Here is an 11,902-nt window from a genome sequence, read left to right as displayed (position 1 = left end):
ACATTTACTATTGATTTTGCTTCATTATCTATGGTACCCTTTTACAAGATATAGTGCCTTTCCTTATCTCTTTGAATTAGATCAATTTTTGCTTTTGCTTGACCTGAGAGCAGGATGACTATCCCTGCTTTTTTGGCTTCACCTGAAGCATAGTAGATTTTGCTCCAGCCTTTTATCTTTATTCTGTACATATCACCCTGCTTCAAGTGTGTTTCCTGTAAACAACATATTGTAGGATTCAGGCTTTTAATCCAGTCTGCTATCTGCCTCCACTTTATGTCATTCACATTTATGATTGGAACTACTAATTCTGTATTTCCTGCCATCTTATTATTTTCAAATTATGTTTTTCTTTTTCCTTTCCCCCTTATGCCTTTCCCAGTATTAGACTTATGAGCACCATTTGCCTCATGCAGCACTCCTTCTTTAGAATCCCTCTCTCCCTCTTGAAGTCCCTTCCCTTTTCTTAAACCTTTTCCTTACTATATTTATATTACCTTTGTATTTACCTTTTGTAAATACCTGTATTTAGCCCACTCCTTCCCTTTTCACTTTCCCCTTCCCACTTTTCAATGAAGTGGGAGAAGTTTCCATGTAAACCAAATATGTCTAATATTTTCTCTTTGAGCCAAATCTGATGAGAGTTAAGATTCACACTATTCATCCCCCTTCCTTCATTCCCTCAGATATAAGAGGTTTCCTTTGCCTCTTTGTGAGATGTAGTTTCCTTCTTTTTAGCTCCACTTTTCCCTTTTTCTGGTACAATTTCCTTTCCATCTCTAGTTCCTTTTTTATAACAGTAAAACTGAATTATATGTGTACTCTTTATGTATACCCATAACAGAAATATTCTTTTTATCTTTTTATGCTTCTCATGAATCCTATATTTGGAGGTCAAACTTTTTCTTTAGCTCTCGTTTTTTCATCAGGAATAAATGGAATTCACCTATTTTACTGAATGTCCATCTTCTTCCCTGGGGAAAAAAAAATGCTCATTTTTGCTGGGTAAGTTATTCTTGGCTGCATACTAAGTTCTTTTGCCTTTTGGAATATTAGATTCCAGGCCCTTTGATCCTTTAATGTGGATCCTACTAGATCCTGGATGATCCTTATGGTGGCTTCTGGGTATTTGAATGTTTTTTTTTTTCTGGCTGCTTGTAGTATTTTTTCCTTGGTCTGATAGTTCTGGAATTTAGCCACAATATTTCTTGGAGTTTTGATTTTGGGACCTCTTTCAGTAGGAGATTGATGAATTCTTTCAATGTCTATTTTGCCTTCTATTTTTATAACATCTGGGCATTTTTCTTTTATGATCTCCTGAAAAATAGTGTCTTGACTCTTTTTTTCATCACGATTGTCAAGGAGTCCAATAATCCTTACTCTTCTAGATCTATTTTCCAGGTCTGTTATTTTCCCAAGTAGGTATTTAACATTTTTTTTTTCTATTTTTTCATTTTTTTGATTTTGCTTGACTGATTCTTGGTGTTTCCTTGAGTCATTCATTTCCATTTGTTCAAGTCTGATTTTTAATGACTTATTTTCTTCATTTACTTTTTTATTTCTTTTTTGTATTTGTCCAATTGAGTTTTTAAATGAGTTGTTTTGTTCTATGAAATTTTTTTCCCATTTTGCCAATTTTTTAAAAAGAATTATTTTCTTTTTCCAATTCATAAATTCTGTTTTCCTTGGAATTGTTTACCTTTTCAATTCAGAAATTCTGTTTTCCTAGGAGTTGTTTATCTTTTCCAGTGTGCAAATTCTGTTTTTTAGGGAGTTGATTTCTTTATCCACTCTATCTTTTAATGACTTATCCTGACCCTCTTGCAAAGCTTTCCTTTCCTTTCCCCATTTTTTCCTTCTAGCTCTCTTTTAAGATCATTTTTAATTTCTTCTATGAGAGCCTTGTGTAATGGGGACTAGATTATATCCATCTTTGGATCTTGAGACAGGCTGTTTTTAGTTTCCTCAGGGTTTGATGTCTGCTCTCTTTCTGTAAAGAAGCTATCAATAGTTAGATCAAGCTTTGTCTTTTTTCTCATTTTGAAGTAAACAAACAAACTAACACCCCCCCCCCCCATCTGCTTATCGGGGGCAATGGGGTATTTCCAAGCTGCCTCTACGGACAACAGGAAGTGGAAGTGAAGGGGCAGTGGGATAGCACTCACTGGCTGTGCTGGCATTTGAAATCAGGTCCTTCAATCAGCAGCAGTGGAAAGGCAGCCATCAACTGCGGCTGCCCCTGGATCACACTGAGTCACTTTGGGTACTGAATGGGTGTGGCCAGGTCATGAAAACCTGTAGCATTTCAGGGTTATAGCCTTTACTCCTTGTGTTTATAGCTTCTCTGATGATCTACTGGTTTGCTGCCAGGGCAAAGTAGCTCACACTGTGGTAAAGTTCTCCCAGCAGATTTTCTGCTGCCTGAGATCACACCCTACCCACCTTAAGTCTGCTCAGCCTGACCAAGCTCTCACTGCCTTCCTGAGTCCCAGCCCTCGAGCAAAACAGACCTTTTCTGGTGAATTTTGAGTTTATCTTCTGTTGATAATGTGTTGTACTCCCAATATTTATGGGTTGTGACAGTCAAGCACTAATTCTGAGGTTGAATATCATTAAAATAGATTGAGGGAAAAAGAGAATTTAGGAAGATGCTTGTGTCCTCTCCTCCATCTTGGCTCCACTCTCGAAGATTTGTAGTTCTATAAGGGAACTTAAAGGACTAGTCTTATTCACCTTCCCAACTCCTGAGTTCTAGCATAGTACCTTTTAAATTTAAGTACTTTTTACATTGTAAGTAACTTAAGTATTTGGCAATTTATTTAATTTAACTTGTTTGGAATCTGTGTGAGAGGAATGAATTACACATCAAAAGATAGAGTTCATTAGCAAAATGTATAATGGTCACAACCTGATTCCTTTATCTCAAAAATATGTTAGAAATGTCATAAAAATGAGTTTCATTGTCCATCTCCCCATCAACCCAAAGAATTGCTTGGAAGAAGCTGGAAAGAAGATGGAAGCAGTTGAGATGAAGTAAAGTAGTTGAGTAAAAACCAGGTCACCTCATTTTAAGTGTGTTGGCCTTGGCTGTGGGACCTAGGACTTCTTACTCTTTAGGAGAAAAATCTTTTAAATTATTTCACTTGGATTCTTTCACTGAGAAAGTCTGTCAGGAATAAAAGAGTTTACCTGCTTACTCCTAGCAACCAGTGCCCAAAGGCTAAAAGGAAATGGACCATTTTGGAAGGTATTAATCCTCTGGAGATTAGGAGACCCTATTTTAGGTAATCTTGCTGCATGGCACCTTGTTTTATTTTCTGTTTTAAAGTTAGTATTCTTTACCAAGGGAAAGTTTGATAGTTTAGAAAATGCACTTAGCTCTTCCTTGGTTTGTTTCTTTATCATCTATTACTATTTTCACTTAAATGAACATTTTATCAGAGGAAAAACAGATGCTTTTCCTCATTCTCATTTAATAAGGACTTTTGTTTTTAGTATTTACAGCATATTTTGGTCATTTCTGGAAGAAAATTGCTTTGGGGTTTTCCATTCTTATCTTAAGGTTGTTTACTGAATTTTCAGCCAGTCTCTTTAAGTTTTAAGGACATCTATGACTATTCTATTTTTTCTCCTCTCTTCTGGAGGATAGAAGCTGTAAACAAGTTACTGTTTTGTTTTGTTTTTGGTGGAGGGCAGGATATTTGCTTGAACTCACTAGATGAATCTGCAAAAATCAAAATTCTGAATATATTTTACCTTCAGGACACTGCTAAATTGTTAAATTCTTCATTTATTACAACATATACACAATGTATTACACATACATTTATTATATTTATCTTCCTTCTCACTTCTACTGCACAACTTTTTCCTCCCCTGCTACTAGTTAAAAAAAAAAACAAAAAATAAACGAACAAACCCCAAACAACTAAGTACCTTTTCCATTTGAAAGGAGAAAACTCAGATAACTGTAAACTATTACGTAGAAGTCCGAAATACTTTAATTGTTTCCTTCCTTAATTACTTCCCCTAGTTAAAATTCTCCTTCAAATCGCACTTTTAAATTATATTTAAATCAGTTGAAGGAGGAATTCTTGGACCAGAAAAAAAGATGAAGCCCCGTTGGATTTCTTTCTTTTTTTAAAAGATGTTGTCAATTAACAACAACAAAAAAACTTTGTTGGGGGTGTTTGTATGTGTGCGCCTTTACTTCTAGCGAAATTCAAAGCAACCCCTCCTTCTTTCTCCAGTAACAAAATTTAATACGTTATTTGTCAGTGTTTTAACAGCTCCCCCCAGTCCCTTTAGAAGGTAGTAAAGTTAAGGAGGTGGAGGGCTGGTGAAGTGGGGGAAGGTATAGTTGCTTCAGGAAGCGGAGACGAAAAGGTTAACTAAATCCAGGGAGGATTTTTTTTTTTTTTTTTTTGAAGTCTTTGGCTGGGAGGTTCCATCTTTGAGGAAGGTGTGGGGGAGTTTAAATCTGGGAAGGGCGGGGAGATGATGGGGGACAAGAAGAGGAAAGAAATGGCACGTTCTTCTTTGCTTTGAATTTCCGAGCCTGGGCAGATGTCTTTCTACCTGAACGCTTACTCTTTTAGAAGTTTAAAACAAACAAAATAAATAAATAGAGGGTTGCTGGAGTTGTTTGTCGGCCCCGATAAGTGGGCTAGAGTGGAGAACCAAGTATTGTGCGGCCCCTTTAAGTCTGCTCAGCCCGGGAGGGAGGGGGCGATCTCTGCCATCCGGACTGTGGGAGAAACCCGTAGCCTACAGAGAGCGCCCGGAGACAACGTGAGAGCAGAAACTTCCGACGCGGCGGAGCCGAGGAGAGACCCAGGGGCTGTGGCCTCTATCCCCCACGAGCATCCTTTTCACCACCCCTGCCTCGGCTTGCATTGTGTGTGTGGGGGAATATCCGCGTTTTCTTCTACTTCTCTCGGGACCTTGCCGGGGGTGAGAAAGGCTTGCGAGCATCGCCCCTTTGAAAGTTGGGGGGGAGGGCTTTTGCTCCTGTCCGGGAGGTCTCGGTGGAGGAGCGCTGCCTTGCCCGGGGCTGGGTGAGGGGCACAGGCCAGGGGGGAGATGGTCTGGTCTGCACCGAGCTGCGATTGGGAACGGGAGCGTGCATGTCTCTTTTGACCTGCGGCTCGCTCCGGTCCCGGCTGCATCCCCCAAGTGATGGGGAACCAGGGAGGAGACTGCTGTAGCTGCTGCATCGCCGCCGCCACGCTCATTTTCATCTCTGCAGACCGCTCCTGCACACCAACTGTTCGAACTGGGGCCCCCTCTGCCTAGGAGGACTCTTTCCGTGGGCTACTTTCAGAGCAGGATCGCTCTTAGCTGGAGAAGCATTTCTCGCCACCCCGGTGGCCCTTCCAAATCCCTTCTTGGTCTCTGCGCCTGCACTCGCCTCTGATATTTGGTGGGAGCCTTGAGTAAGAGCTGGTCGTCTGGAAACTCTTTGTTATCCTCTTTGGATGGTGTCTGGGATCATCTGGGCTCCTTCTCTGGATAAAAACCTGGGCGAACCAACCTTTGGCAAGACTTTTGTCTTTTGAAAAACTCGGGGATCTTGACTAAAGAGATCTACCCGTAGTTTCGGAAGATTCGAGGATTAATCCACGTTGCTTATATTAAGCCTTTGTGTGTGTGTATGTGTGTGCGCGCAAGTGTGGATTCGCAAATTTGTGGGCACCGTTTTACCCCCTCTTGGCATGAGACTGTTTGCAGAAGTCACCAGAGGACAATGATCGCTGAGTCTGCTCACTTTTATCTCTTTGGATTAATATGTCTCTGTTCAGGTAATTCATTTCTTTCTATCCCAAAACTCCCCTGCTCTCTATCCGCCATTTATTTAAGAAACAGTAACAATTTCAGAGCCAGTAGGCGCTGGAAAATAGGTGGTTCGCCACCTCAAGGCTTTTTTGATCATGTTTCCCCATTTTTTCTTTTTCTTTCTTAAAAAAATTTTTTTTAAACAACCTTCTATTACTCTCCCTCCCCCTCCCCCCCATCCAAAGTCTTTGGTAAAACTGAAGTCTGACCCTCTGGGTGGGAGGGAGCCGGAGGTGGTGAATGGATGGTGCCAATCTCTCTGGATGGGCCGTTTAGTTTTATCTGTGGGTTGCTTTCTTTCTTAACTAAGAGCTTAGAGGAGAGGGGCGCTGTAGAGGTGCTCCTAGTAGACTTGTGGCCCCCTGAACCCGATCCTCAAAGCCAGACGTGCCTCCTTCAGAGCAAAAGGGATTATTAATCTTTTTATATAGCCAAAAACTGTAATTAAAACCTGATCACGAAAAAACTGCAGGAAATAACTTTTTCCTATGGTAGTGGCTCTTCCTTGGTTGGGCTTAGAATTGCCTCAAATGAAAGGTACGTATAGGTATGAAAACACACCCCAGCTCAAACGCTCTCTTCATTGTTATAGTAAAGTTAAGGTTCTTATAATTTTTGAGGATTTTTTTTTTTATACTGGTATTATCCTCCATGTAAAAGATTGAATCGTTGGGAAGATTATTCCCAGACTCTTTGGTAGTGAATTTTACTGTAAATTTATTGTTTTCCATTAGTTTTCTTGCTCCAAAAAACTGGGGGGAAAGGGGGGACGGACGGGGCGGGGCGGGACGAAGTGGAAGGTGGAAAGGAAGGAAGATTTATTTAGCTCCTTCAATCTCTCTTTCCCCACTTGATTGATTCTGGTGTTAATTAAAAGTTTCAGGTTTTCCTCCTAAAAGCATTTTTTTTGGGGGGGGGGAGGGAGAAGAAAATTACAATATACAGAAAATCCTTCTCAGGAAACTTTTATAATTGTTTATTCAGCTTTAATTTGCATCCTAACTTTTACCACAAACTTTATTTAATTAAGGAACAATTTTTTTGTTTTGTTTTGTTTTTGTCCTTAGCCATTCTTTTTATTCTAACCAGTGATTTTACTTAAAATAATTTCTGGAAAATTAGAACACAGTTCACTACTGTTAAAAATCATCTAGTTGACTGCAAGAAAATCTCAACAACTTGAGAAATGTTTATTGATCAGAGACTACATTAATGATAGAGGGAAGTTAAAGGAGAGCTTTTGCCTATTGGCTCTTAAAAATTATTTAGGGTAGTTAAACCGGCAGTTGTACTCCTGTGGACAGGTAAATAAATTAAAATGTAAAATTTCTTCACCTTTGCATTTTCTAGTTAGTCCATATCTCAGTAGTTTGCTTGTCTGGGTTTTTGAATAAGGTCATTTCCACTACCCTGCCTGCCTTTCCTTAAACAATTATACATATCAGAAGCATCAAGATGTGATTTCTATATTTGATCTAGTCTCTTATAAATTTCTCAGTTTGCTGCAGATTGCTTTGAGATTATTTTTGATTAACCTTTTTTTGTTAAAATTTATTGACACGTGTAAAGTGAAGTGTCTCTGTGAAATATGAATTGAAGGGAAGGAGATCATTGAAGATGGGGGATTAATGGTTATTAGTCACTGAGATGAATTTGTAAGTGATGGGGAATTTTATCAGGCCTGTAGGATAAAGATAATGTCACACTAATGAGGTATGGCTGATAGTGAATACTGTAGATTTGTATATTTTGAGCTTCAAATGCATTGGTTTAGTAAGTATTTTAGATTTAATAGATATGATTGTGATAGCTATAGAATTGTCATTTGTAATAGTATAATTAATTTCTTGATTAATTTCCAATTTAATTTTCAAGTAAAACTTGAGAACATTTTTAAAAAGCTTTCTCCCACTGTACATACTTTTCGCATACTCTTGTCCCTTTGTAGGCTAGGAGTGTCTTCCTTTCTTTAAATTTCACATGCAGCTTTTTATCTATCTCACTATTTGTCTATCTAAGTAACTGAGGGTCCTCAGATTGCAAAAGCAGAAAGCAGTGGTGCTTGGAGACAAATTTAATTAGCTGAGCTGTTGTGATTTCATAGGAGTTTGATGTTGTAAAGCAAATGTTGAACTGAACAAAACTTTTGGGAACTTGGAGAAGTGAGCAAGCCAAGTTGGGTGTATCTAAAACACCTGGTTAGTGAATGACTAGAGGTTTTGAAAGATTGTGATTCATTCCTAATCCTACCCACAAGATTACTAGTCAGTCACTTGTTAATACAATGTCTTTAATGGAAATTTGGTAAGTTTACATAAATCAAAGTTCTTTGAGGAGGTTATTCACTTATAACCAGATGAAACCTGCAAAAATTGCTGTTGATTCTTCATTTTTCTTTCAATCTTCCAATAATAATCTTTTGACAATTCATAAACTTTAGTATTTGATAGTATGTTAATATCTTGCTGAATGCTAAGTGGAACATTGTGTTTAAAAGGATATTTCCTTTTTCTTCTTTTTTTTTAAACCTTCTGTTTATTAATGAATACTAAAGCATATGGTATTTGTTTTTACTATGGAAAAGTAATACTTGTTTTCATAATGGTGGTTTTAAAAAAAGATATAACTCAACCCAACACCTACATTATGCATTTTCTTTATGAATACCTATAATGAAATCATAAAAACCAAGTGTGTGTGTGTGTGTGTGTGTGTGTGTGTGTGTGTGTACTCTACAAAAAACTATTGAGAGAAAAATCTGTGTGGTCTTTTTAGCAGCTTATTATGTGCATTTTTTCTTCCCTCTTAATGTCACTTTGCTCTAAAACTTGCTTCCAAAAAAAAAAAAAAAAAAAAAAAAAAAAAAGGTAGTAACCCAGGATTGTGTTTAGGTTCAAATTTTAAGATGTGGTCTGAATTTCAAATGAAGTTTAAGCTTCTTGGCATAATCTTTTTCCTCTTTTCCACATGACAGATGGACATTTTTTCCTAAAGTTGTATGTTCTGTGAATCATTTAATTTAGTCTCTAGTCAATTTTATTAACTTGTGGGTTTTCCTCCCATTTCCTTACTCCCCAAATCTCCTCTCCCCCAACATAAAAAAGCTTGCTCTAAAACTTTTTAAAAGGCCATGATAGGTTTTTTTTTTTTTTTTTTGCTTTTTCATACTTTTGTTTGCTTCTTTGTTTTATATATCTGGAAAGAGAAAAAAAGGAGAGATGCTAGTTAGAGATTTGACTTCTCAGTAATGTAAGCTTTAGTATATCAGATATCTCTGAATTTGAAGAAAGTTAATTTTTTTACTAAGTTATTTACAATGAATGAGTTTAGAATAATTCTAGATCATAACTATAACTATAAACTATAGACAGTCATGTCTCAAGTAGATTCATCACTTGTTAAACACGGGTATTTTTTTTAAAGCTAAATTTATATCCAGAATTCATTTGAAGTTTTTCCAATGACATCAGTATAGTAAACTTATTTTTTTTTCTCTTCCCAAAAGCAGTTCCAGAATGTTAGTCTAATTGAGTAAGGCAAAACCAAAGGCTATTCTTTCTAGATGTAGCTGAGGACAATGCATTTGAATAATAAAACTCTGAGGTTCTTCCAAGAGCCCTCTAATATCAATAAATAGCACTTGGTTTATTTCTAAGAATTACTCTTAAGTTCAACCAAAACAATTCTTGCAACTGTTGAGTAATGGATGTGTGAAAAGAGGGGAATACTTCTCTATAAAGAAGAAAAGTTACATTTTAAAAACATGTTCCACACAGTTCATTGTTCAAATGCAGCATAATACATATGACTTTCTGAAATGCTTGGAAGAAAACACTGAACATTTTGTTATGAGAGTTTAAAACCTTTACCAAATAGGAAAAAGGTGTAATCTCATATCCTTTTCAGTTTTAGTTTTGGAAAGTAAAAAACTGAAAAGGATAAGAAAGCAATAGATTAGAGAGACTAGCATTTTATTTGCAGTTACTGTTCATAGTAGTGTGTTGTATTATTGTTACTTCTAGCTGGTTAGTCTTGTGTCTGATTTCTGTTCACATATGACTCACTTCATGGTTAGTGATCATAGTAGGGCTAAGCTTTTAAATATCTGGTTGCTTGAGCATAACCTCTAAAGTTGCCATCCTGCAGAGATCAAAAGACCACTTTTCTTTTCCATTTTGGATTAGTGTGGTTTCTTTTTCTTTCATTCTTCAACTCCTTCCTCCCATTGCTGCTGGTTCTAGTGGTGGTAGGCATTTTCTGATGTGGTATAGGAGATAAGCTTTGATTTGTTTTTTTTTTTTTCTTTCTTTTTTTTTTAAATGAAAGAATATTTCCACTGTTGGAAGGTTTTATATTCCTTGTTTCAGGGAATCTTCATCTTCATTTTACTCTAGGCCAAAAATCATAATTTTGTGACTATTATGTGACTTTCAGAAATATTATGATGATATTGTTCCTCACATAAATTAATATTTTTAACACTAGTATCTTGATGATTCCTCATATTTCATTTATGGAGAAGTGTCTTTACAGTATTCACATCTGTCTTTGGCTGAGAGCTTGGGAAAATTAATTGCGGAAGGTAAGGCTTTCAGAAAAGGTATCTGGATCTTAAGTTTAGTGCCAAATAGTCCTCAATCTAAATGCCTGTCATCGAATCTGACGCTTAAATGAAGCATTAAAAGCACTGCCAATAAACCCAAGCAAATGTCATCTTATTGTTCCACAGAGCAGCATAGTTAAGTATTTAGTGAACGTGTATTCTGTGTGTGCCCCAGTGGATGGTTAGTATGGATTGTGTATAGAAAAGTAGTCTGATTCCTTAATAATAAAAATGCATTTAAAAATATGGTTATTTAGGTCTTATAGTACTTATGTTTAAATGGAACTTAAGGTTCTGAAAACAGATTTTTTAAAAAGCATGCTTTGCTGTTGGAAGTCTAGCAAGGTTACTTTGACTTTAGTAAAGAAAAAAGCCCTGTTTTCCCCATACTCTAGTGTCATTCTTTTGCTCTTTCTGTTGTTCTCCTTTCCTTCTTCTTCATTTTCTGGCTCCTTCTCTCCCCTTCCCCCTCACCGCCCTTTTGCCAAAGTATTACATGTTCTTGACTTATGAATTAATAAACTGTGAAATGTATAAACTGCATTTTTTTGCGGGGGAGGGATATGGGCAGCCATCACATAATAAGAAGATTTCTTAGGAATCGGGCATAATTTTATTTTTTCTTTCCAAGAAGATCTTTTCCACATTAATCAATCAAAACGTGAGTTACCACCATTGTAAAAGAGCATTTAAAAAGATACTTCCAAATATTTAAGGATTTGTTGATTTAATATATAGTAAATAGCAATATTTTCTCCATTAGATCTAGAGCAGAAAGTACTTCAGATTTCATGTATTTCAACTCTCTCATTTAACAAATGAAACTGAGGACCAGGGTAGTTGTGAGTTGCTTAAAGTCATTTGATAGTAACATTTGAACCCATAGTCTCTGAATACAGAACCAGTAGCTTTTCACATACTACAAACTATGGCAATATACATTTATTAATAATTGTTTGCTCATTATTTGGGGGGAAAAACAAAAACTAAAAGTAGTTTTAATTACAAACTCTCTGCTCTTGTATAAATAATAAATATTAATGTTTATAAAACAATTGGGGCTCAAATTTTCAATTTAAATTAGAAAGAGTTGGAGTCTCTTTCTTGAATATTCCTTTTTAAAAATTAAAAAATGCATAATTATTTAATATTTTCAATTTATACTGGTTGTGTTACTCTGATCAAGTTATTTAAACTCAGTGCTCTCATTCAGCTCAAAGATACAAAACTGCATTGGTAGAGTATTTGCTCATCTGAAAGTTATCTATATTAATGAAATCATGCAGGTTCAATCTCTGTCACCTTAATGTTAGTGAACACACTAAAAAAAAATCCCAAAATAGTACATAAATTATGCTTAAAATTTGTTTTATTGGTATCTATACTTGACATTGAATTTCATTAATTTATGATTAACAAGATTACATAAGTCTAAAATTTACTTAATCTGAGTGCAACATTGTT

General features: G+C 36.4%; 1 protein-coding gene across 4 annotated transcripts in view; it reads left to right on the top strand.

The window, feature by feature from the left end:
* Positions 1-5,563: 5,563 nt before the first annotated feature.
* The window catches only part of ROBO1 (roundabout guidance receptor 1), a 464,510-nt gene continuing 458,171 nt past the window's right edge, over positions 5,564-11,902 (top strand). For all 4 annotated transcript variants that reach the window (XM_051984356.1, XM_051984358.1, XM_051984357.1 and 1 more), the window contains exon 1: positions 5,564-5,801. In XM_051984356.1, the coding sequence (XP_051840316.1) occupies positions 5,654-5,801 (148 nt within the window). In that variant the 5' untranslated portion in view covers positions 5,564-5,653. The remainder of the gene's footprint in view (positions 5,802-11,902) is intronic.

Source organism: Antechinus flavipes, chromosome 3 (assembly GCF_016432865.1).
Source record: "Antechinus flavipes isolate AdamAnt ecotype Samford, QLD, Australia chromosome 3, AdamAnt_v2, whole genome shotgun sequence".
Classification (NCBI taxonomy): domain Eukaryota; kingdom Metazoa; phylum Chordata; class Mammalia; order Dasyuromorphia; family Dasyuridae; genus Antechinus; species Antechinus flavipes.
The sequence above is the reverse complement of the archived record's forward strand: the minus strand, read 5'-3'. Positions and strand labels throughout refer to the sequence as shown.